The sequence below is a fragment of the Lacerta agilis genome, chromosome 12 (assembly GCF_009819535.1).
Source record: "Lacerta agilis isolate rLacAgi1 chromosome 12, rLacAgi1.pri, whole genome shotgun sequence".
Lineage (NCBI taxonomy): Eukaryota > Metazoa > Chordata > Lepidosauria > Squamata > Lacertidae > Lacerta > Lacerta agilis.
This window is the reverse complement of record NC_046323.1, coordinates 33467050-33493813: the sequence shown is the minus strand read 5'-3', so window position 1 is coordinate 33493813 and position 26764 is coordinate 33467050. Positions and strand designations below refer to the sequence as shown.

The window sequence follows — 26764 nt, the reverse complement described above, 5'->3', positions numbered from 1 at the left end:
GCAATTTGCAGTTCTCATGCTTGTCAGCTTCCCGTGTCTACATGTCTTCCGCCTCCCCTATTGTGTTAGACTCATTGTGAACTGGGACTCATCCCTCTAGTAAGCGACTCTCACAGATTTCTGCCATCAGATAGGGCTATCCAATAGAGCAGAGCTGCAGCAATAGCCTCCTAGTGGCAGTTCTGCTTACTAGGGGGAGGAGAAGGCAAGGCCCAGGGCCTTATGGCTGCAGCACCAGGAGTGCTAGATTGGCTCTGCTGCTGCACTCACATAGCCTCAACCTCAGCACCACTTCACACACACACACACACATACACACACCCTTCCATCTTCCATTAAGTAGCCGTGGTGATGCTGCCAGGAGGCTATTGTTGAAGCTCCATACCACTGCATTTTAAAATGCCACACAGAAGTATTTCCAAAGGCCACCATGCACCTGCCACAAAGTCTGAACAGAGAGACAAACCGTGACCCTAGGGTCTGACACAACACTAAGCCAAAACATGGCTTAGCTCTGATTAGCACCGCGGCAGGAAAGCATGGTGAGGAAAAAGTTGCCTGTGGTTTTTATTGTGAGTACCCACACAGTCATGGATCCCCACTGTCATGGTTTGGCTTAGTGTTGCATGCAAACCAGTCCATCTTCTGGCTACCAATGAAATGGTGAACAGAGAACTTCCATCTCTAACATTGCCTCTCCAAATAAAACATGGCTGTTTCTTCCACAAGTAATGGAAGTATGGAAATCACAATTTTCCATTTCTTTTTCATAGGAGACAACAGCCTTGCACCAGTCCTGGCCACTCTGTGTGGTCGTGAGGTTCCTGGACCAATAAGATCCACTGGCGATGCTTTGTTCATTCGCTTCACTTCAGATGCAAGTATTACCGGTGCTGGGTTTAATGCTTCTTACCACAAAAGTAAGTTGTCATTTAAAACTGTTCTTTGAGTGCCTTTGCAGATTTAAGGGGGGGGACTGGAAGGAAGTGATTATAGAATCTATTTATTTTTTGTACTGTTGCCTGTCCTGTTCAGCAACAATCCTCTGCACACACACATAAATGTTGTGAATCCCACGAGTGCAAGTTTTTTGAGATGTAGTCTTAAATTCACCCAATTTTCAAGTGTGACTTCAAAACCACTGCACAATTGTTGTCGATATCTGCCTGGAAATGCAGAGTAAGAAAACATTTCTCTATTATGGTAAGATTTTGCAAGCTGCCTTTGTACTGCTGTGGCTTCTTTATTTTATTTTATTTTAAAGGAAAATGAATTGCATAGCACAAAACAGTGCAACTGTTTTTACGTAGTTAAAAAAAAATTGTAAGTCCTTACAAACGCAAAAGAGAAAGAAAGAAAGAAAGAAAGAAAGAAAGAAAGAAAGAAAGGAAGAAAGGAAGGGAAGGAACCCAGATGTATATGATAACATGATTAGACTGCTGCAAGATGATTAATTTTTTTAATGTACCTCTGTCCTGGAGAAACAGAATAATCAAATTACAGAATCTTAAAATGATACAAGAGGAGATGCCTAGTCCTTCATACATTTCCAAACATTTACAGTTGCTTCAGAAGAAGTTTTCGCTTCCCCTGTCAAGGAAATAGCACCACAGTTGTTGTAGGTTTGCCATTTCAGCAGCAAACTGAGTGGGAGAGAGCGGTTTGGTTACAAGTAGATTTGGTGGATAGAGTGCCTGAAGAACTGTGGATGGAGGCTCGTAACATTATACAGGAGGCAGCAACGAAAACCATCCCAATGAAAAAGAAATGCAAGAAAGCAAAGTGGCTGTCCAATGAGGCCTTAAAAATAGCGGGGGAGAGAAGGCAAGCAAAATGCGAGGGAGATAGTGAAAGATACAGGAAATTGAATGCAGATTTCCAAAGAATAGCAAGGAGAGACAAGAGGGCCTTTCTAAACGAGCAATGCCAAGAAATAGAGGAAAATAACAGAATGGGAAAAACCAGAGATCTGTTCAAGAAAATTGGAGATATGAAAGGAACATTTCGTACAAAGATTACCACAATTAAGGACAAAAGTGGAAAGGACCTAACAGAAGCAGAAGACATCAAGAAGAGGTGGCAAGAATACACAGAGGAACTATACCAGAAAGATATAGAGGTCTCATACACCCCAGGTAGTGTGGTTGCTGACCTTGAGCCAGACATCCTGGAGAGTGAAGTCAAATGGGCCTTAGAAAGCCTTGCTAACAACAAGGCCAGTGGAAGTGATGATATTCCAGCTGAACTATTTAAAATCCTAAAAGATGATGCTGTTAAGGTGCTACACTCAATATGCCAACAAGTTTGGAAAACTCAGCAGTGGCCAGAGGATTGGAGAAGATCAGTTTACATCCCAATCCCAAAGAAGGGCAGTGCCAAAGAATGCTCTAACTACCGCACAATTGCACTCATTTCACACGCTAGCAAGGTTATGCTTAAAATTCTACAAGGCAGGCTTAAGCAGTACGTGGACCGAGAACTCCCAGAAGTGCAAGCTGGATTTCGAAGGGGCAGAGGAACCAGAGACCAAATTGCAAACATGCGCTGGATTATGGAGAAAGCTAGAGAGTTCCAGAAAAACATCTACTTCTGCTTCATTGACTACGCAAAAGCATTTGACTGTGTCGACCACAGCAAACTATGGAAAGCTCTTAAAGAAATGGGAGTGCCTGATCACCTCATCCGTCTCCTGAGAAATCTGTATGTGGGACAAGAAGCTACAGTTAGAACTGGATATGGAATAACTGATTGGTTCAAAATTGGGAAAGGAGTACGACAAGGCTGTATATTGTCTCCCTGCTTATTTAACTTATATGCAGAATTCATCATGCGAAAGGCTGGGCTGGATGAATCCCAAACCGGAATTAAGATTGCCGGAAAAAATATCAACAACCTCAGATATGCTGATGATACAACCTTGATGGCAGAAAGTGAGGAGGAATTGAAGAACCTTTTAATGAGGGTAAAAGAGGAGAGCGCAAAATATGGTCTGAAGCTCAACATCAAAAAAACTAAGATCATGGCCACTGGTCCCATCACCTCCTGGCAAATAGAAGGGGAAGAAATGGAGGCAGTGAGAGATTTCACTTTCTTGGGTTCCATGATCACTGCAGATGGTGACAGCAGTCACGAAATTAGAAGACGCCTGCTTCTTGGGAGAAAAGCAATGACAAACCTAGACAGCATCTTAAAAAGCAAAGACATCACCTTGCCAACAAAGGTCCGTATAGTTAAAGCTATGGTTTTCCCAGTAGTAATGTACGGAAGTGAGAGCTGGACCATCAAGAAGGCTGATCGCCGAAGAATTGATGCTTTTGAATTATGGTGCTGGAGGAGACTCTTGAGAGTCCCATGGACTGCAAGAAGATCAAACCTATCCATTCTCAAGGAAATCGGCCCTGAGTGCTCACTAGAAAGACAGATCCTGAAGTTGAGGCTCCAGTACTTTGGCCACCTCATGAGAAGAGAAGACTCCCTGGAAAAGACCCTGATGTTGGGAAAGATGGAGGGCACAAGGAGAAGGGGACAACAAAGGATGAGATGGTTGGACAGTATTCTCGAAGCTACTGGCATGAGTTTGGCCAGACTGCGGGAGGCAGTGGAGGATAGGCGTGCCTGGCGTGCTCTGGTCCATGGGGTCACGAAGAGTCGGACACGACTGAACGACTGAACAACAAGCCAGTGAATCATGAAACAAACCTTTGCAGAAGCACCGAGAGCCACATGTTACACATCATATCTGGCACTGGAGAGAATTCGCTCTCAAATTTTTGTATTGCAAGATACATTAGTGACAAATTTGATTGTGGAAAAGGCACAACAGCACACAGCAATCCTATACATGCTACCTGGAAGTAAGAGCCTCATTGGCCACAATGGGACTTGATTTCAAGTAAGCATGAAGCAACAGTAAAAGGTGCCAAATTCAAAAAGTGCTGAACCACAGCCAGAAAGCAGGAATTTGGAGCACATTTCTAAGGTGCTCTGAGTTCTTCCTTTGCAGCTGTAGCCCCAGGGTGAATTCAAGCCACAACTGCAAATGATGAGGGGTTTTTTTGCAACCGCAAATTGAGTTAAAGTCAGAGCTGCAAAGGAAGCATTGGGAGTTCACCAAGAGTGCACATCCCAATTCTATCTTTGAAAACTGCAGGTTCAATGTAGTCTCTCACCTGACATTGTATGATGTCAGGTGACTGACAGGCGGGCAGCCACACTCACCTGTCAAGGTGGCCCATGGAGAAAGGTGCCATTCTGGATCTGTCCTGCCAGCTGGATCCCGTTCCCTGCTTCTGTAATTTTTTTTTTTTATGAAGAATTTATTAGCATTTTCATAATACAACACACACCCAGACCCACACCTACAAATACAAAACAAATACAAATACATATATTGCCAGGATTCTTCTTCTTGTTTATATACCTAACGAAAAAAATTTCTATTTTCGAATCTTGACGTTTGACTTCCCCTGCCTTTTCACCTTCGGTTTTAAATCCATATTTTACTTTCTTAACAACTTTTCTCTAAAAAAAGAGTTTAACTTCAATTAAAGATAACACAATTATCTTAATCATCCTATTATATCATAAATCTTAACAGAATATTCTTATAAAATCTAAACTTATTTCTTCTGTCTTTTATCATGCTGCTTTTAACTTAAAATCCAATATCCCCTTACTTATTCAAGATAAACTTATAATTAACAACCTTCACTCTCCGATTTCAGATACCATAACAGACCATTTAAATTTTACATTTAATACTTCACCCCACACCCCCCCTGTCCATTGTCTTTCTCTGTCTTTCGCCGGAACCAATCTTCCAGTTGTCTTCTTTTCCCAAATGTCCACAGATCCAGGCAGCATTCACAAGAAACCTTGCATCGAGCTTCAGGATACACATCACATCTTTTCTGGGCTCCTCCGCTTCTTTGTACCATACTTCTTCTTCTTGTAGATATCTTAATTCCATGTCCCTTGCCCCCGAGCTCCCACCTCGGGGTCTGGATATTGTAGATTTTACCGTTCCGGGGCTGCCACCCCCAGAGAGCGGCTCCTTTTCCCGGAGTCGCCCAGCCATTTCAGACCATCCTTCAAGCATCCCTTCTAACTCTTTGCCAAGGTTTGCTTCCATTGTGTAAAACTTTTGAAAAGCCTCCTCTGTGGGAAGTAGATTTTTTTTATTTATAATCCCACTCAAGACTTGCAATTTCCGATTAAGCAGTTCCAGCCTCAAGACAGTAAGCATTTCTTCTTCCGTTAGTCCAGAGTTCAAAACAAGTTCAAACACAAAGTCCAGCATTTTGGGGGAGAGGGTGAGTGTCAGATTTCAGTTCCTGTCTCTTCCTTCCTTTGTTTCAATTGTTTCCCACGTCAGTCCAAATTTTCCATCGCCATTTTTTCTGAAGCCAGAGCGTAAAGACCAAAACTTTAAATGGAGATATTTTCTGCCCACTTAATCCCCAGAGGGAAATCTCAGCAGTCTCAGTTTTCAAATTCCAAACACTTTGTATCCATTATTGTAGCAGCAGTCACTTAAACTGGTTATTTTCTTTCTGTCCCGAAGGGAGGGAGGCAGGCTCCCTTTCCTCTTCCCCCCGGATCATTCCAAAGATATAAAAGTCAATCAAATACTCACAACCACCGGGTTCTTTCAGATCATTAAAGACAGGTAGAACTTAGACGCTCATCACAGGATTTGTCGCCGCATTTGCACCCCGGTTGGGGCATTTCCCCTATAGCCCGGCTCCGTCGTCCCTTCACCCCCACTCCCCCTTTACAGGGGGAGCGAGGGAAGGGTTCGGAGCCACAATGGGCACAGCCGGGGAGCCCAGGGTGCGGGACGCTCTTCCCGCACCCCACCGGAGCCCCGCTTTGCGGTAGCGGGGCTCCAACCCCCGGGACGGACTGGGTCGCCTTGCAGCCGAGGCAGCCCACGACCTCCCGCAATGGCATCGCTGCCGGAAGTCCCCCTGCTTCTGTAATTAAAGTGACTGGCATAATCTGTAAGCGAAGATCTAGTAGAAGATCTCCTACAAATGAATTAATTGGGCCTGAAAACATGTATGTTACGAGTTTGGCCCTGGCTCAAAATATGCACTGCTTTTGTGAGGATGATTCTATAAGAGCTAGAAGCACCAAACTGATAAATCTGAGATTTCAGAGATTTGGACAGGGTAGGAATGAAATGTAATAAAAATAAATTAAATAGTCCTTTCCTTAACAGAGTCTTATTCTTTTAACTTAGGTTGTGGTGGTTATTTGTACACAGACAGTGGTGTGATCACTTCACCCAACTATCCGCAAACCTATCCTCCTAACCTTAATTGTTCTTGGCATGTTATGGTTACTGTTGGCTTCATCATTGGCATCCATTCGGAGGAGCTGTTCCAGGTGATAAATGAAGATGCTGCCTGCAGCCGTGGAGATTATGTTGAGGTGAGGACAACAGGAAAGCAATATTGAAATAGCTCAGCCAGTTACTCTTTCGTTTCTGAGCATCAGTTTATAGTGTTGTGGTTCTATCCAATAAAGTCATCCCGTTAGAGCAAAGGCCTTCCTCTTCCTTCCCCACATGAGCCCCTCCAATCTGTTCCAGGTTTTCCTCAACCCCAGAACACATTGAGGTGCACATAGAAAAGTGAGGGAGAGGAAACTCTGTTACACAGGCAGAAGTTCATGTGCTAAAGGGATGAATTCATTGGCTAAAACCATAGGTTATTATCTTTAAAACCTTAACTGGCTTGGCTCCAGAATACCCCAGGGACCAGTAACCAGCTTGCTTACTTCTTACTTGTTAGCCCTGAGTTCCCATCATAAAACAGCAGCATTTCCCCTTTTCATTATATGGGTTGAGATACAAAACCCTATAGTGGGTTTATTGACTTTCTGACATCCTTAGGCCTGAAGCAGCTGAGTTAAAGTCCCAATTCTTCCCTGGATTAATTGAGTAGCCTTTGGCACGTAACTGTGTATCTGTCCATTTCAATTCCACATCTTTAAAATGGGAAGTAATAGCTTGTTCTCATAGATTTGTTGTGGAAATGAAATAAATCATCTTGCACATTTAATGTTTGGGGTTTGTTTGTTTGTTTTTTAGCTTAGGAATGGACCAGATCTTTCTGCCCCACCGTTAGGACCTAGCAGCAGGAATGGACGCTTTTGTGGTAGCAATTCCCTTTCTACAATGTACACCACAGACAACCAGCTATTTGTCCACTTCCTTTCTGATAGCAGTAATGGAGGGCGAGGTTTCAAACTGAAGTACGAGGCAAAGGGTCTTGGTGAGTATTGGCACTAAATACAAACAGGGGCTACCGAAACATTCATAACTCAGTGGTTCTCAAATGATGTCAGGATCCATGGTTGACAGGAACATTAAATGGTTAAGAAGTGCCTAACTGGCTCAGACCATACCTCCATCTGGACCACCATCCTTCTTACCATAATGGCCAACCAGATGCCTCAGGGAAGCCTACAAGCAAGGCAGGAAACCAATGGCTGTCTCCTTCTGCAATTCCCCCAGCAACTGTTGTCTGTGACATAGTGCCTCCAAACTTGGAGAGCCCATTTAGCCATCACAGTTGATAGCTGTTGGTATACTCCAAAAATTCAGCATGGCTTCAGTGCTCGGGTCCTTGCTTGAGTGGAGGAGCACCAGCTTAGTCAAAATACATCCCTGGACCTCATTTGCACATTATCTTTTCTGATACTTCTGGTGAAGGACCACACTGGCATATTTCATATGAATGCCTGTAGGGAAACAGCTACAAAGTTTATATGGCATATAGCATATGAGGAGAAACTTCCCTCCTTTACATATTACCCAGTTTAAGGGGCATCATGGGCTGACTGGAAAGCAGGGCCATGCCGCTGGTCTTGCCCCTAGGCATTGGGCATGTCACTGGCCCCACCCTCTGGACGTCAGTGTGTTGGTGTGTTACCTGCAGGGAGGAAGCTAGGCATGAACATCTGCATGGATGTGAACTTCCACGCAGCTGAGACTCCCAACCACGCAGGTGTCACAACTGCATAGAAGCCTATGCACAAGCAGCTGCTCTCAGGCAGGTCTTCTTCTCTGCATATATCATTGCTGATGCATGTGTATCCAGGGGACAGGGACAGTGGCATGGCCCCATGCTGTCATCGTTGTATGAAGTCCCCTCCATGAAGATAACTCATGAAGAGAGCATCTGTGTGTTAATTTTGAAAGGAAGGGCAGAACTGATAAAAACCAAAGCTATAAACGATTCCATGTAAAAACTTCCACACACACATACAAAAACAACAGAATAATGTATCGTACATTGTCCTTATGATACCAGAAAATTAAGGTGGGTCTCATAGATGATCCATTTTGGTGTCTTTATAATAGAAGACATTATTATACACATTCAACCAGCTCCTCCTCATCTTCTGTTTCCAGCTTGTGGAGGGAACTTCTATATCAGCCAGTCCAATCCCTCGGGATTTGTCTCTTCACCTGGCCATCCTGGCAATTACCCACCGCATGCCGATTGTGTGTGGACAATCATTGCTCCCTATGGGACTGCAGTGGAGCTGCAGTTTGAAGGTCACTTTGATATCCAGTCTTCACCCAAGTAGGAGCACGTTGTTGTATTGGCTTTCTTTAAATTTTCTGAAGCTATCGTGGAGGGTTTGGGGTTAATGTAATGGGGTTCTTGCTTTTATTTCTCTTCTAAATCTAAAGACAGGCGTGACTGGCATGGTGGGATGGTGTAGCAGAGCTCTCCTGGCACCAATGCTGCTGCCACTTATGTGGATGGTGCAGGGACAGGGCAGGGCGGGGGGGGGGGCTGTGCGGGTGTGCCAGTGGATCCATTGCAGCACCTCTGCTAGGGCACCACTTCCCACCTGTGCACCATCCCAGTAAGCTATGGAAGCACTGATCTCAGGACATTGGCTCTATGGCACCGCAGTGGCTGGTATTGTCTAGCAGATGTATGGTTGTAACATAATCAGTCTTGTACTTACGCTACAGTAAAGCAAAATGGCAACGCTGGCTTTTTTGGGGGGAGGACTTTTTGCAGCTGCAGGCTAACAGGGACCCTTCTACAGAACATTCAGTCTGTTTCTCTGCTTGTCAAATGTCTCCCCATTAAAAATCCATGTCCCAATCCATGATGGGGAAGAGCTCTCATCCCAATCAACACTTTCTTCTCTCTCAAAATTGAATCATCGCTATCAGAGAAGGGAGGAGCCTGGGTGAGGCCATAGGGTCACTGGGAGGAGCCAGGATGTCTGACAGCCAGGGTGGGATCTCCTGAAACTTGCTAGAAAGGTAGAAAGACATGTAGGGAGTCAACTAGCAACCTAAGGAAGGGGCAAGTGCTAGCTTATGTTCTTCTTTAAGGGCTATATCAGAGCTTGAGAGTGTGTGGTGCTCCAGATATTTCTGAGCTGCAGCTCCCATCATCCTGGACCATACTGGCTGGGACAGATAGGAGATGGGAGGCCAACAACAGGTCCCCCCCCCACTAACTTACATGCATTGCATCAGTGGAAGCATGACTGTGTCAGTTGTTTCACAGGCATGTTTTATTTGCTATGAATTCGGTGTCTTTTGAAGGATACGGCATTTTTACCCCCATTTAGAATGTACTGTTAACTTTAAAATAAATGTGAAGAACCTTCTGGAGGAGAGGTTTCTAAGAATCTTTATATTCTCAGTTTTGTTTGCCTTGTATATTTCATTTAGGGGGAAAAATATTAGTGCAGAAATGTTCTTCTTCGTCTTACATTTCCCTGCAGACACTTCATACACTGAGTTCTTCCTTCCTTCCTTCCTTCCTTCCTTCCTTCCTTCCTTTCTTCCTTTCTCCATCTGCTGATACTCAGGTACAATTATATGCCCTAAAAGCATCCCCACTGAATTTATATGAGAGAAAAAATCATCCTTATGATATGGTCGATTTCATAGCCATATATGTCTGAAGATAGTCCCAATTACTCTTCCTACAGTGATTTTTAATTAAAAGACTTCAAAAATGCTTGATTGAGCTAATTGCATTCATAATTGGCACTTAATGAATCAGAACTAAGCATTCTAAATTCAGTTTTTTAACACAGTCCTCAAATGCCATTTTTGATCATGCTTCAGACAGGAGGATAAAGTACTGCAGAGCAAACTCTCCACAATGCTGTGACCTATTTAGATATTTCTTGCTCTATAATTTATTTATATCTCAGGTGACCCTAGGCATTATTGATTGTTAGGGCGTCTGTCTCTGTTTTTCCTGCCCTGCTCAGAATTGAGCTACCGTGTCATTCACTGAAGGATGTTAGTTCCATGTTTCAGATACTTCCTGAAATGTTGCAAAGCAATTTTCACCAGTTTAAATGTATCTGTTTCCTTCTCTCAGCTGCACATTAAGTTACCTTGAATTGCGAGATGGTGCCGACGCCAATTCACCAGTAATCGCCAAGCTTTGTGGGAATTCTTTACCGGGCATTCAAAGGTCATCAGGTTCTACCTTATATATGAGATTTCGTTCAGACAGTATAGACCAACACACTGGATTCAATGTCAAGTATTCAAGAGGTAAAATGAAAAAAAAATTATAATACCCAGCATTTTTACAGATCCAAAATCCTTAAATGAAAGACCGGAATACGTATGACCATTTCAGTGATCAGACTCTGTTTCTTTGCAGCTGTTTGTGGTGGAACACTGACGGGACAAAACGGAGTCATTGAAAGTGTCGGATTCCCTAATCTCCACTATCCAGACAATTTGCTGTGTGAATGGTTTCTCCGTGGACCTGTGGGCCATTTTCTCACCATTCGCTTTGAAGCACTAGATATCCAGAACTCAACTGAGTGTGGATATGACTACCTGGAAATTCGAGAACAGTATGCGTCAGGTCTGTGAAACCATGTCATTACTCTTTCTTCCTTGCATGTGCGGGGAACTAACAGTCTGATACGATTTTCTGCTAAAGTCATTACAATTCTGAATAGGGCATGGCTGTCCTTGTGAGCAGGCAACTGGGGAAGAACTTTGGAATCCTCTCTGTGCTATCCCTCGCCCCACCCCATCCCAGAAACCATCAGTCACTACTAAGGCTGATCAATTCCGGTGGTAATTTTGGTGTTTCTAAATTTATGGCTTTTTCAGTCTTATGTTTGGTTCTCTATATTTTTCAGTCCTAATGAGGAATGGCATTATTATTATTATTATTATTATTATTATTATTATTATTATTATTAAAATATGTATACCACCCTTCATCTGAAGATCTCAGGGCAGTTCACAGCATAAAAAAACAAACTAAAAACACAAAATACACAATAAATCAAAAACGAACCAATAACCCCACGCCTCCCACGAACACATATAAAATGACATAAAATGTTAATCAGCCAAAGGCCTGGTTGAAGTGGAGCATTTTCACCTGGCGCCTAAATGAAGGTGCCAGGCAAGCCTCCCTGGGGAGAGCATTTCACAAATGGGGAGCCACTGCAGAGGCTAGAGTGTCTCTATTTTCTGAGGAATGTTAGAGGCCTTCTGGACCTCTCATAGAGGAGGCACCTGAAGATGGGTCTCAGGTGATGGTGGTGAAGGAAAGCGTTTTAGTGCAAATGTCTCCTAATGGACATATTTATGCAGTTTTGCCTAACATACACAGAATGCAAGTAGTATGCAAGTAAATATAAATAAATACAATGACTGGGACACAGGAAGCTGTCTTACACTGAGTCAGACCACTGGTCTATCCAGCTCTGTACTGTCTACACTGACTGACAGTGTCTCTCTAACACTTCAGACTGGAGTTTCTCCCAGCCATGCCTCGAAATGCCAGCGATCGAACCTGAGACCCTCAGATCAGATGCTCACCCTCTTTATTAACTTCTCTTTCTCTTTCTTTCTTCCTCTAACTACCTAGGGGATTTATTAGGTAAATACTGTGGTGCTAGTATACCCAATGCATTGGACACCTCCAGCAACTTGGCTTACATCAAGTTTGCCACTGATGGATCCATCAATGCTCCAGGCTTCAGACTACATTTTTCTGCTAGTGTTGAAGGTCAGCTGCAAAAACAGTGTGGTTTCCATTTCATATGTTGACTATTGCTTATTCCATGCCATTGGGTTTGTCTTCTTCTAGTCCAGCTGCTATTGGCAGATCTTTTTTCTGATTTTAGTTTCTGCCTTAATTATGAATCAAGACGAAATATGGTAAACAAGGCAACCATTGCAGACACCTGAGCGTTTCCTTTGGCTTGTCCTTTCCTCAGAATCACTATACATTTTATTTCGCTCTCCCAGAAAACATCTGTTCAGACTGCCTATTATTTGTGTCGTTCCAGAGTGTGGAGGTGATCTCCATGGCACTGTTGGGACATTTACGTCCCCCAACTATCCGAATCCTGCCCTGCACAAATTAAAATGTGAATGGAGGATCATGGTGCCATTGGGACGCCGGGTCACCCTTACCATTCATGACATGACTTTTGGACTCTACCAGAACTGTAGCTCGAATTATGTGGCTGTAAGTGTGGGGGAAAGGGTTATTTGTACTACTGTGGAATATGGAAATGGCATTTGTTGTTGTTGTTGTTCAGTCGTTCAGTCATGTCCGACTCTTCATGACCCCATGGACCAGAGCACGCTAGGCACGCCTATCCTTCACTGCCTCTCGCAGTTTGGCCAAACTCATATGGAAATGGCATAGCAAAGTTAAATTGGCTACAAACAGGGCAATGGAAATTAAAACACTCCTAGCTTTTTAGGAATGACTAGTGGTGGATGGTTCTCATTAGGCAGGAAGATCAACAGTAGGTGGAGCTAGAGCCAAGCCAATGGCAACTGTTTTTGTCCCCATCTCCCTCCTCCCTGCTGAGTTCTGTAAAGCACAGCACAGAGACTTAAGGAGGAGGAAGCTAGCTGGCAGTACTGCCCCCTGGTTGGCTGTAAGTAGGAAAGCAGGCAGGTGGGGGCTGACTGAGGACAGGCTGAGGTTGGTGTGGCAATGCCCCCTTTATCCAAATAGACCAACTTCCAGTGCAAATAATACAGATGCATTTAAAACACAGGGAAGTTGGGCTTACCAAACCTAATCCACTCCCTGATATCCCTAATACCTCCACGGCAGGAATTCCTTGCTTTGCAACAGGTTGCTATGATAAGTGTTGCTACGACTGGCATGCTTGCCCACTGGTGCAGTGTTGAAGTCCCACATCACACAAAGGTTTGGGAACAAGGAAGGCAGCTAGGCAGGCTGCAGCAGCAGAAGAGGTGGAACATCTGGTCCTGAGTGCAACACCCTCTTCCCAGCCACGTAGAGTATCAGTCTTGACTGCAATCATTTGGCAATCTTGACTGAAGAGCTTGGAAAGGGACTCTGTGGTAATGCACATGTCTTATATATACAAAGTCCCCAGTTCAGACCTGAGCATCTTAAAGGTGGACCTGGGAAAGACCCCTGTCTTCTAAAAGCCTCTGCCACTCCTTGTCAAGACAATACTGAGCCAGGTGGACCAATGGGCTGACTCCGTGTAAGGCACCTTCCTCCTGCATGTTTCAAAGCGCATTTGTTCAAGGATTCCAATGGGGTTTGAGGCACGTTGATGGCCATCCCACACTTAGAAGAAAGCCTCTTCTAAAGGTATGCTTGTTAATGTTATTCTCTATTTGGCAAGTAGGTTCACAATGGCTTTGGTGAAAACGCACCTCGACTCTCCACGCTGTGTGGTTTGGTGGCTCCAGGGACTCAGGTGAAATCCTCTGGAAACAAGATAACCGTCGTCATGGTAAAAAGTCATGATGGCTTTGAGGCAAGCTTCAGAATTACATATGCTTCTGATGAAGAAGCAGGTAATAGAACATGTTGGGGGGGTTGTTGTTTTGTTTTTGCAACTTACAGCAACACTGACAAAAAGAATTAATATAAAGTCTGTTTAGCAGCTTTCTTATAACATGGCATTTCTCTTTAAACTGACTTATATGAAGTTCCAGTATTAATAGTTCTCTGCTTGCATCTTTAACATGCAAGTAGGAGAACTGGAGGTGAGGAGTAAAGGAAAGATTCGGTCTAATTTTTGACCTGCCCAATGAGTGTCTAATCAGGGCCTGCCCTATTGTTAGAAAAAAGTGAAGCGGCCGCCTCAGGTCCCTGATTTTGAATGTCATGAAAAGGTGGCAAATTCTAGTTATTTAACTTATTATTATTGCATTTTTATTCTCAAGGACAGGTACTCATGGGATTTTCTGCCTCAGATACTGAAATAACACAACCAGCCGTGGGATATTATGTACTTTGCTGTGAAGATTCATTTGCTTTTCAGCCTCAAGCAGTGAAATGTCTTGGAGCAGCCCTATCTCTAATACTGTGGTAACCAGTGCAACATCTGTAACATGTTGCCAGGCTACAATTCCCATCAGTGTTGACCTCTGACCTTACAGGTTGGTGCTGATGGGGGTTGGATCCAGCACCACATTGGCTACCTGTGGTGGCCAAACCACTACTTCTGTGACATTGACTTTAATCTGAGTACTTCAACAGCAAGCTATTTTGCCTCTGCTTCATTTATCCAGTCTTTGAAGGGCAGAGTAGGGCAAAATAACGTCAGAACTTGCTGTGCCTCTCTGGTATGTTTGGGCAGTGGAATGATCAACTCTTCGGGGCACATTAGAAGAAGAGGTTTTACCATGTTGTTTTTTTCCAAATGTGTTACCTGCTTTGAGAGTTATGGAGTAATAGAAGTACCAAGAATATTGGCCTGGTAATCAGTGGTAGACTAGTACCAATATCAACAGTGGAATGTGGAAGATGATCTTCAGCCAGTTATTGTCTCTCCACTTAATTCATCTCACATGATTGTTGTGAGAAAAAGTTGGGAAGGACAGATCCATGTTACACCACCTTGACCTCCTTGGAAGAAAGGTGAGATATGAATGTAATAAACAGGTAAATAATGAAATGTTGCCTTACTGTTCCAAATGGTGTTTTTTTTTTTTTCTTTCAGTGTGTGGCAGCCATCTGCTCAGTTCAGGTGGTGGGAATTTCACTTCTCCCGGTTATGATGGCACCAGCAATTATGCAAACAACCTGAACTGTGAGTGGGTCATCCAAAATCCACAGCCATCCATCACAACTCTTTACCTTCTCTTTGGAGATTTCCACTTGGAGCAGCACATTAATTGCCAGAACGACTACTTAGAAATCCGGAGAGGTTAGTTACAGCTGCCTATAATCAGTGAATAAATAACAGAGCAATTCCTAGTGGGGAGCATGGTGGTGGCAACAGAAGAGTTGTGGTGAATGAACAGTCAAATCCATAGCTCTGCTGGGTTCCTATCTGCAGGGTGAAAGGTGATTGTGGTGGGATTTTGAGTTTTCCCTGTTGTTATTCCTTTAGTCTGCTTTGGTCCTATCCCCCCCCCCCACCTCAAGGTACGTGTTGTAGGGATGGAAGTACATTAGGTCCATTTGATCCCAAGCTGCCCTTGGAATGCCTCCTTTTACCCTCTCTTATTCCGTATTTCATTTTATTCATCGGACTACACCAAAATATCAGTTTTACCTAGCCAGAGAGGGCCAAGTGGTGCAGTCGTGCATACATTCTTAAACTGTGGTTAAACCATGGTTGTCAATTAATAATAGGGACAGTGGTTCAAGAAGCCAAGGTACTGCAAAAAACTTTGTATCTTTGCTTGCTTTGAGGCAGCCAAGTTTAGCTGGCTTTAGATATTTCATAGCACCATGTTTCTATTTAGGGGATTCTGATGGAGAGCTCTTATACCGACTATGTGGCCACAGTCCACCTCAGCATCCACTGCTAATAGCAGCTCCTCAGACCTGGATACAATTTTTGAGCAATGATCAAAATACAGACAAGGGATTCTTCATCCACTATGGATCTCTGGGTAAGTTTCATGTTACTTTTACTGTGTATGGTGATTCTAACAGGTTGTACTGAAAGTGCAAGGCAAACACCTGTTTTCTATTAATAAACCATGTCGTGAACCCAATAGTCTTGCTTAACCATGGTTTGTTTGGACATCCCATCCCAAATGTTTGTCACTGTACAAATGCACAAGGCAAGAGCAGCTGGAAAACAAATCAAGGTTTAGGGAAATGGGACATACCATGTTTGCTCATCTGTGAAATGGCTTGTGGCTTGTTAAAAGATACGATTAAAACAAACAATGGCTTCCTGTTATATGTGAATGCAAGCAATGAAGGTGAAGTGTGTTCCCACCCACCCCACCCACCCAATGAAACCACCTAGGAACTGGCATGTCTGCATTTTCTATGAGCCAATGAACAAAGCTTCTTCAAAGATCTCAAATTTTATTTCAGCCTGTGGTGGTGTGATGGAAGGTGAAAGTGGAATTATCTCAAGCCCTAACTACCCGGCACCTTACAATAGTTCCAGCCATTGCTCCTGGCTCTTGGTAGCACCAGAGGGACATACCATCAATGTGAGTATTGCTTTTCTCATCAGCTTATAATAAAATAAATGGGTGCATTTTATCCATAAGAACAAGGAAACTTTTACATGAAGTACTCTAATTGAGAGTATGGGTGTCGTCATGCCCTCAGACCACCCGCTTGACTCCTTCCAAGACCCTCTGCCCCTTCTATTTTTTGTTGTGAACTGTTGTTCGTTTTTTGCAATGTTTGTGTGTGTGCTTTTTTGTCTGTTTTATTTGTTTGAGGGGAGTGTAGGTGTTTTACCTGTTTTTGGGGGGTGGGGCAGCGGGTACATTTTGGTGTGCACAACAATGTGTTTCCAGATGCGTTCACCAAAAATGCTGGGTTCCCCTGCACTAAGCTGCATTCATCTCACCAGCAAATACCTGCAGCTCAGTAAAATTCTCTCCTTTTTTCGTTTGCCTGGGATTAGAAAAACAGGAGGCTGTTAAACACCTTGGAAGCTACAATAAAAGGTTGGTGGGTTGTGTTTGGCTTGCTTCTATTTAGCACTTCCTCCTAAATAAAAAAAGAAAGTAAGACAAGTAAGTGAATTCAGCACATTATGATGTCTGTTATGCTAGAGTAAGAATGAGGACAAATAGATTATTTTATCATATTAAGCTTTTAGCAGACTGAGATAGCTCTGTTTCTGATGCATTTTCACAAATACTATTCTGTGTTCACAGTCGTCTCTTACTGCTTTCCCACAGCTTACTTTTGTGGACTTTGAAATTGAAAATCACAGGACCTGTAGATGGGACTCGCTCACCATTCTGAATGGTGGATCTCCGAGTTCTCCTGTCATTGGGCGATACTGTGGAACTTCATCACCAGGCACCATTCAGTCAGGCTCCAATCAGTTATTAATAAACTTCAATTCCGACCACTCAGTGCAGGGAGATGGTTTCTATGCAACATGGACTGCAGATTCTTTAGGTAAGCAGGGAACCATTATAAATTCCTTCCTTCTAATGCATAGCATTGACTGTTGTGAAGTAGGACTCCCCAACCCCCTCCATCTCTGGATATGGTAGTGGACAGGGAAATGTCTCCATTGCTGGAATAAAGAACAATTTTAATGAAGGAAATCTTTGATAGTCAGAGATAAAATGCATGTATGCCATGAGCAAAAAGTAGGTCCATCTCCCACTCTCTTAAAAAAACAACACCCTTTTTAAAGAAGAAGAAGAAGAAGAAGAAGAAGAAGAAGAAGAAGAAGAAGAAGAAGAAGAAGAGTTTGGATTTGATATCCCACTTTTCATTACCCGAAGGAGTCTCAAAGCGGCTAACATTCTCCTTTCCCTTCCTCCCCCACAACAAACACTCTGTGAGGTGAGTGGGGATGAGAGACTTCAAAGAAGTGTGACTAGCCCAAGGTCACCCAGCAGCTGCATGTGGAGGAGTGTAGACACGAACCCGGTTCCTCAGATTACGAGTCTACCACTCTTAACCACTACACCACACTGGGACCCTTTTAGGACCCATTTGCATGATCTACATCAGTGCGGTAAATGCTCCTTAAGCTATTGTTGAGATGTTGGCACAGAGGGAGAGCTGATTGAAGGCAGTTGATACATGCAAACTCTTTGTGAATTGCCTGTTAGTAGATCGCTTCACACAGTCAGGAAAGATACTCTGATATAGGGACTAATACTCTGATATAGGGAATAATACACTTTTCAGAGTGTGCTACATAAGTCATACATGACTGCTTTTGGTTACAAATGGTTGGGAAAGTAGTGAGCTGTCTTGGACCATTGGTTCATCCAGTTTTGTATTCCGCATTAAATGGCAGCAGCTCTCCGAGGTTTCAGAAAGCTCCACCTGGAGATGCCAGGGATCGAACCTCAGACTTACTGTATGAAAAGCAGGCGCCCTGCCACTGAGTGATGGTCCTACCTCCAACAGTTAGCAGAAGAAGCCACTGCCATCTGACCATGAACCCATACCTTTTCACCAGGAAGACTGCGTAGTGTGATCTTCCATCCAAATGCATGCATATTTTTTTTACTTATTCTATAATCCTCTGCCATTTCTGCAGGATGTGGGGGCATCCTTCATTCCGAAAATGGCACCATCCATTCTCCTCACTGGCCCCAGGACTTTCCTAGTAACATTAGGTGCTCATGGACAATAATTACCCATGAAAGCAAACATTTGGAGATAACCTTCAATGAGAATTTCCAGATTCCGGATAGCTATGGACAGTGTCAGAGCAGTTATGTGAAGGTAAGTAAATATGTTTTGTCAGTATTGTGGACTATGGTAAGAGTAAGTATAGTTCACTAGCCAAGCAGTTTTAGGTTGGTGAAGCAGGTCTAAGGATTGAGCTGCAGGTAAGTAGAAGGACTGATTCTGTAAAGCATCCCACTTCCATGCTAAGGAGGCTTCTGTGGTGAATTTTCCTGTCTGCCCACAGATGTCCCACTCCAGAAGTGGACAGGTAGGTCCACAACATCCAATGGCTCCTTGGCAGTCCTCCCAGGGTGCTTAGGACTGGTCCCTAAACAAGGGTCCTTTTGGAAAAACAAGGCCAAGTTAATCACATTTTATACGAAAAATAATGACAGAAAAACACCCCAATCTGTGCCTGCTTCTACATAAATTGTTATGCATTCTGTATCAGAAAACCTTCTTCTTTAATTTTGCTTTCATCAAATACCTGAAAATGTTCAGGAATAACAAAATAATAATGTATACTTCCTCGGCTGTTAAAGATCTGCTTCTCTGGAAGACACTTGAAGAGAAGGGGATGTTTGGCATTCCTTAGTGCGTAATAGTTTTCTAAAGAATTTGGCAGATGTTGTGTGTTGTTATTCCCAGACTGTGCAAAAGCACACAACTCCCACTTGTTCATAAAGGGCAGGCATAATTTATCATCGTGTAGGAAGACATGAGCGGCTGGATTATTGCTCAAAGAGGGCCAAGATGGCGTATATTTATAGAAGCAATGGGAATATACCTTGGCCAATTTAGAGTTCACGTTTCAGCCTACTGAATGGGATAGAGTTTGAAAATGTTAATTGAAATATGCTTTTGTGCACAAGAGATCCTTGGTGGGGGGGTGCAGAAATCAGAAAGGATTTTGCCCACTGTTGCTCTTTGGGTGAAGTTTTCAATGTGCCATTAAAGGAAGCGATTTGATGCCTTTCCTTTTGAAAAGGGAAGATGTTGAAAACACACAAGAGCTGTACTGGGCCTTTGGTGTCTCCACCAGCAATACCTGTGTATTAATAACCGTGCTCACCACAGTTTGAACTTGTTCACCTTAATGGATTTTAATAAGTTTTCTCCCAGAATGAAAAACTCACCCAAGCAGGGTTACATTCAAGAGTGAATTAATGCTAAGCACACCGTTAATTCCATCACCTCCCTGGTCAAAGTTTGAGGCTGCATTTGAACACTGATAGATGATTTCAGGTGTTTCTTCTTCAGTTATGCACAGTACATATAAACAGTGCTTTTTTCTGGGGAGGCGCAGGGGTACACATACCCCTAAACATTTTGTTAATCTAAGTTTGGTCTCGTCGAGGGGCAATATTTCAATATAAGTAGGAAAATGAGAGCAGGCCTACCGCTAAACGTTTTTAAGGGGGGGAAAGCAGTGCATATAAATTACTGTATTTTTCTTTCCTAAAATATATTAGCAGCCTGAAACTGACACTAGCAGGTAAAGTAAGTGAAATATACTGGGAGTTAAGTGTGAATTTCATGCTCTTTATTCAGCTCATAGTAGCAATGAATCTTTCCCTAGAATGTCTGCTATATATACATTATTTACACAATGGGCCCCACGTGATTGGCTAATTCCGGGCTACTCCTGTAGGCCAATCAGGTTGTGGATTCACTTCCCCCAGAAGCCTGATTGGCTGCTCCAGCAGGCCAGTCAGGTTGATGATTCACTTCATCCAGGAGCCTGATTGGCTGCTCTTGCAGGCCAATCAGGTCGCTGATTCACTTCCACCTGGAGCTGGATTGGGTGGCTCCTGCGGACCAATCAGACTGCTGCATTCTGGATCCTATTGTTCTAGGATTCAGCTGAGTACATTACAGCAAGGAAATACTGTACCAGCGAGTACACTGAGCTTTGAGACTTAACAGTGCCATTGAAGAGCTGAAGCGAAAGGTGCCGTCTGTAAGATTTCCTCCTAACTGTTCCCCCCCCCTTCACATTTTGAAACCTGGTGCTACAATCAGGGTTTGGGTCTTGTGACAACTGAGAATGGGTGTTTTTATTATATGCCCATTGTCTTTCTGTATGAATCTAACATCCTGCTGTTTTGCTGGCCTGTAAGCTAAAACCAGGATTGCCATAAACTGTTTGGAGCTGGTGTAAAATGAAAACCCGCACGAGGCCTTATTTAGATGTTCAAAAAAGAGTAACCCTTTCCCTCAGGTGTTGAGAGGACGTGATAATGAACAGGAAGATGCAGTATTAGCTGTTGGGTGTGGAAATTCAGCTCCCGGACCTATTGTTGCGCCAGGAAATGTGATGACAGTAGTGTTTCAGTCACAGGACATCCCAGGACGTGGCTTTTCTGCATCTTTTATAAACAGTAAGTAAATCAATCAATATCAATCAACCTCTTTATTATGGTCAATAGTCAGTATTAGAAAAAAGAGACTTTGTAAAATATATAAAATAAATCCAAGCAAAACAAAATAGAGAGCCATAGTAATAAAATGACTAATAACTGTATTGTGCTATAAAATGCCAGGCACAGAACAGAAAGCAAAATTACAAATATGCTAAAATAAGTCCTTGGAGAGTTTTATATTCAGCAGCACAATATTTAGCCTTCTTGGAAGAGGTAGATGCATTCTGGTCTTAAAGAAGTAAAATGCAGTAAATAATTCTGAATCCAAGGATTGCTGTGATGATCTACATCTGAAGCGCCATCTGTATTGGAAGTGTAGCTTGGGTGCTTGCATACCGGAATTGGAAACCGATTAGGATGTAGGCCTCTATATTGTTGGCACTGTTTATTGGGAGGTTAATTCAAACTGTTGGCCACCTCATGAGAAGAGAAGACTCCCTAGAAAAGACCCTGATGTTGGGAAAGATGGAGGGCACAAGGAGAAGGGGACGACAGCAGATGAGATGGTTGGACAGTGTTCTCGAAGCGACTGGCATGAGTTTGGCCAAACTGCAGGAGGCAGTGAAGGATAGGTGTGCCTGGCGTGCTCTGGTCCATGGGGTCACGAAGAGTCGGACACGACTGAACAACAACAATTCAAACTGTGTCAGTACAGTGGCATCACAAATGCAGAGGATAGGAGTAAAGGACTTCCCTTTCTCCACAGAAGCTCCATTTGTGGCAGTGTACTGGGACACTAACCAGATCTGATAGGATTGATACACTGATGCAAACTGATGGCACAATGGATCCATATCCCAGGGTATGTGTGGGGTGTAGATTTAAGTTCAGTTGTAGCTATGCCACATCACATTGCAAGTGAAGGCTCACAAGAGTAAATCCTCTTTTATAGAAAATATTATTTACACACAGACAACTAAATGTCTCAAGGAGAACAGTTCCGGTTTTGCACACTTTCTCATTTGCTGGTTGTCTATATGCAGGAATTATCTTATTTTGCTGTAGAGGAATATATAGACACATGAGACCTCCACCTGAGGTTTGAAGTGGTATAGCTCTCACTTCTCAGTGAGAGCTAGGATCTTAAATTAGGCTTCCTCAACCTTGGCCCTCCAGATGTTTTGAGACTACAATTCCTATCATCCCTGACCACTGGTCCTGCTAGCTAGGGATCATGGGAGTTGTAGGCCAAAAACATCTGTAGGGCTGAGGTTGAGGAAGCATGGTTTTAGATGTATTAGAATGAGAAGCATGAGACAAATGTATTGGTTATATATATATATATATATATATATATATATATATATATATATATATATATACATACATACATACATATTCACACACACACACACACACACACACACACACACACACAAGCAATAATCATTACCAGTAATTGCTTGTAAATCAACTTAAACATTCATTTGGCTGGGTAGAGGATAAATAATAAGACTAAACTGACATATTTTAATTTTTTGCTTGACTTTAATACCTTTCCAGAGCATGTACTGAGACACTTTATAGGCTGCAAAAAGTGGAAAGTATTTTAAATGTCCTTACCATTCTGTGGAGTGGAGGATAGGGATGCCTGGCGTGCTCTGGTCAATGGGGTCACGAAGAGTCAGACACAACTTAACGACTGAACAACAACAACAACAACAACAACAACAACAACAACCACCATTCTGTCCTTATACCCAGAAATCACATGGAGATAATTGATTTTGAACTTTTTCAATGGCAACTGACTGTGTTTCTTTGTTTACATGCAGGGTGTGGAGTGAACTTCACTGCGCCAACTGGTCGAATTGCCTCTCCTAACTTTCCCCATCAATACGACAACAACTTGAATTGCAATTATATCATAGATGTGGAACCGCAGTCCATCGTCATCCTACGTTTCCAAACGTTCGGTTTGCAATGTAAGTGACAGAAATGTTAATCCAAGACAGCCCTGTTTAGGGAAGCTTTTAATGTTTGATGGATTACTGTATTTTAATATTTTGTTGGAAGCTGCCTAGAGTGGCTGGGGAAGCCCAGCCAGATGTGTGGGGTATAAATAATAAATTATTATTTCACCTTGGTATTTACAAAATTGTGAAAACGTTCCCTCTGGCAGAATGAATGTGTCTAAAGGCATATTCTGAGCAGGTATCAGCTCCTGGAAATCTTGGGCACTTGCTGCAGTGCTTTCCCAGCAGCACAGCACAGCACAGCTCATTGGCCCAGATGTCTGTCCTTGGCCTTCACATTGAGTAGGCAGATCTGGAGTTGCCACACTGATGTATCAGACTTCCCTATTCACATATATGCACACACAATGTTGTTTAAGACAGTGTGGGAAATGAAAACTGGGGTACAATTCTAGATGAAGAGGATTTCAGAAGCATCCATAAAGTAGGAAAAAATTCAGCAGCAAGTAGTTACTTCCGAAAAGCGTTACAGGAACAGTAAAGGAGCCACTTAGAAGATTAGTGTTCCTATTTATCTTTTATGAGGCCTCCAAGACCAGCTGTCTCTAAACAAACGGTTTCGCTCTTTATCTGTGTTTGGAATGATGTATTATAGCTCAAAAGTGTTCTAGGCTCACTCTAACCAGAAGGGTACAGAACACACTGTATCACAAATATTTAGTTGAAATCGAGCACACAAGGAGTGGGAGATGATTCCTAAGAGATGATTCACTCATCTTGGCATGTGCTTGTATTTTGGAAATCAGAAACAACTGTACCATTGTGCTGACTTGTGCCACTCCAGATTATTACTTTTTTGCTAGCTTCTTGTTTACTACAAAACAAGAAACAAAATTGCAGTCGTGCAGCAGGCAAGAATGTCACCTATCGGTTACAGCATGATCCACTTTAGGGTTTTTTCATATATAAAAAATAACCTCTAACCAAGCAGTTTGAAAAAGATATCAGTTTTGCAATCAGTTTTGAGAGAAAGGAAATTTGAAATTTATATGGGACACACTCTCTCTCTCTCTTTAAAGAAGTTATCATCTGATACTGTGTTTGATGTTCTCTTCCTTAAATTAAATAGAGGAGATGGTCTACCTGCCTTTGCCTCTAATCCCATTCACTTTTTCTTCTGCCTCCACCCACCATTGGCATCTGCCCCCCTGAAGATTTTTCATTGGTCTGAAAAAGTTCTCCCACTCCTGCTCTGCAAGTGGTGTCCTAGTCTAGTTTCTGTGATGGGGTGAATTGGCTTTAAAAGTACCTACCGGTAGAGGGTGGGTGGGTAAACAATTCCACAAAATATTGATGAACCATTCTAAATTTGATGCCGTGCAGCTCATAATGCCTTAGGAGATTGTGCTTATGATGGAGTGAAGGTCTTCAGAGGGAACAGACCTGGTCCTTACCCCAAAGAAACATTTTGCGGCAATGAAATCCCTCATCCTATCAGCATCGTTGGATCCACACTGTTGAATTTCTACACAGATTCTCATACTGTTGGTGTCGGATTTCTGGCCACTTATGCTGCAATCCGTGAGTAGCCACATTTAAATATAGCCTTTTGTTGGTGGGAATAACATGTGTTTCTATGCATCAGGCAACGAAATGATGCCCTGGAAGAAGACCTAACTATCCCTTGACTTTCTGGATTCCTCCAAATTTGTAAAAACAAACAAACAAGACACTAACTAATGAAAAACCTCAGCTATTTTCAGAACCACTGCTTAGTTAACTGTGACATATCACACACAAAGCACTCCTCCTGTTTTCAGAAATAATTGTCATAAAACACTCAGGATTAGCCCAATGCCAAATAAGCAGTTCAGGGCCATCTCTTTTCATTGTGTATATCCCACTGGCAATGAAGCAAAATGGCCCTGAATGCAATACCATGTTTTTAACATTTGCATGATTCAAGGTTCAGTGCCAGAATGGGATTCTAGCAAGCAGTTTGCAGAACAATTTCCCCTCTGCTTCTCCTTTGCCACCGAAATAGTGGAATCCAGAATGGAGAAATCCATGTGCACACATTCAGCATATATCTGTAGTCATTTTTTTAGTGAGTTCTTGTAATTTTTTATCATCATCATCACATTTCCAGGGAATACATTTTTTTTTGTAAATTTTATGCATCCTATAAAGCATTATTCTTGTTTGCTCTTTTTAAAAACTCCCTGTACATTAATCTCATTTTGGTCTCATAAGAAAGCCCTTATGAACACTTTAGTTCTGCTACATATGAATTTACTTTGCAAAGATCACATAGTGCAATGTTCTTAAAGACAAACTGTCCAGTGCCCACGGGATTGAGCTAATGGAAGTGTCTAGTCCAGTATAAAATATTCTAGGCAGGGAAGAATATGAGAGTGGCTTCTGAGTCAAAGAAAATAGCTAGGCCCCAGCTACCTCACAGACCTTGACATTGGAAAACATTTTTTTTAAGACTTAATCAATCTTTGGGCCGATAACAAGTATGTGAACCTCATTTTTTTGTACCATGTAGTATGTTCCCCCTCCATGCCATAGCCTTGAGAAACAGCCATTTGCCTCAAAGCATAAAATCAAGTATCATTATTTGAAATGAGTCATCCTGAGGGCTACTGGCTAGACAGAATACCATTGAAGGATTGACAATGTTAATTTACTTGTGAAAGAGGCCTTCATAACTCACTCAAATTGGCTGCTGCCACCTGACCTTTGACTCCTGACATTTGTGAAGTATGACTAGTAGCTTTTTATTGGCTTTTTGGCCCATGCAAAACACATTCTAGCCATGAACATTCTGTTTCCTTCTAGCTTCATCTTTCACAAAAGACAAAAGGGGGAAGAAGAGAGAAGCTTTTCTCTCCCTGCGTACCATAAGCACTGCTTTTTTAAACCTCTTGTGCTTTTGTCTCTTATTTGTCAACAGTCCAAAGGGCAGTGCTCAATAGACTCCACCCTACCGTAGCTGAAAATGAGGAATGGGAGCCTAGGCATTCATCGCCTGTTAAAGAATTTGCTTTGCAATGCTAGAGGTCGCTGTGATGACTAGTCCTTTAGAAGTTTGGACAGCAGTGGGTTTGGGCGATTTGTCAGGAGAGAGCCCAGAGTGGTTGACTGCCAAATGAAGACTATAAAACAGAGCACAATGGTGGTCACAGATGGTTTTGCAGAGAGCTGTGAACCAGGGGACAAAGAGTGAGCCACCTCTCAGACTCCCAATGGCATCCATTATGGAGAATAAAAAAAAAAAAGAATTCTTCAGTAGATCTTAAAGCAGACATTAACTTCTGAGGGAGCCATGCAGCAGTTACAAAGCCACTCACTCACACTCCAATGACAGCCAGTGTGGTATAGTGGTTAAGAGCGGTAGACTCGTAATCTGGGGAACCGGGTTCGCGTCTCCGCTCCTCCACATGCAGCTGCTGGGTGACCTTGGGCTAGTCACACTTCTCTGAAGTCTCTCAGCCCCACTCACCTCACAGAGTGTTTGTTGTGGGGGAGGAAGGGAAAGGAGAATGTTAGCCGCTTTGAGACTCCTTTGGGTAGTGAAAAGCGGGATATAAAATCCAAACTCTTCTTCTACTCTTCTTCTCCACCTCCAAAAAGTTGGGATCTCCTACTGAATCCAACTGAAGGGCATTGCAGAGCCTTTCCCTTGCACCAGTGAAGTAATGAGGGACACAGGAAACAACCATCACTGTGGCTCAAATTATTAAAGAAACCAATGGTCTCCTCACATATGAGCCTCTGTGGTCATCAGAAAAGGGCCTCTTTTGAA

The 26764-nt window shown here is 42.9% G+C and overlaps 1 protein-coding gene across 1 annotated transcript in view; it reads left to right on the top strand.

Annotated features, from left to right (window-relative positions):
• CUBN (cubilin) overlaps window positions 1-26764 on the top strand; it is a 134316-nt gene that overhangs the window by 89971 nt on the left and 17581 nt on the right. The window contains exons 41-57 of the mRNA XM_033165105.1: window positions 774-920; window positions 6245-6435; window positions 7097-7280; window positions 8423-8597; window positions 10380-10558; window positions 10671-10880; window positions 11904-12044; window positions 12328-12509; window positions 13663-13834; window positions 14986-15192; window positions 15737-15886; window positions 16323-16444; window positions 17150-17375; window positions 18481-18668; window positions 20836-20995; window positions 22813-22962; window positions 24337-24534. Coding sequence (XP_033020996.1) covers window positions 774-920; window positions 6245-6435; window positions 7097-7280; window positions 8423-8597; window positions 10380-10558; window positions 10671-10880; window positions 11904-12044; window positions 12328-12509; window positions 13663-13834; window positions 14986-15192; window positions 15737-15886; window positions 16323-16444; window positions 17150-17375; window positions 18481-18668; window positions 20836-20995; window positions 22813-22962; window positions 24337-24534 — 2982 coding nt within the window. The remainder of the gene's footprint in view (window positions 1-773; window positions 921-6244; window positions 6436-7096; window positions 7281-8422; window positions 8598-10379; window positions 10559-10670; window positions 10881-11903; window positions 12045-12327; window positions 12510-13662; window positions 13835-14985; window positions 15193-15736; window positions 15887-16322; window positions 16445-17149; window positions 17376-18480; window positions 18669-20835; window positions 20996-22812; window positions 22963-24336; window positions 24535-26764) is intronic.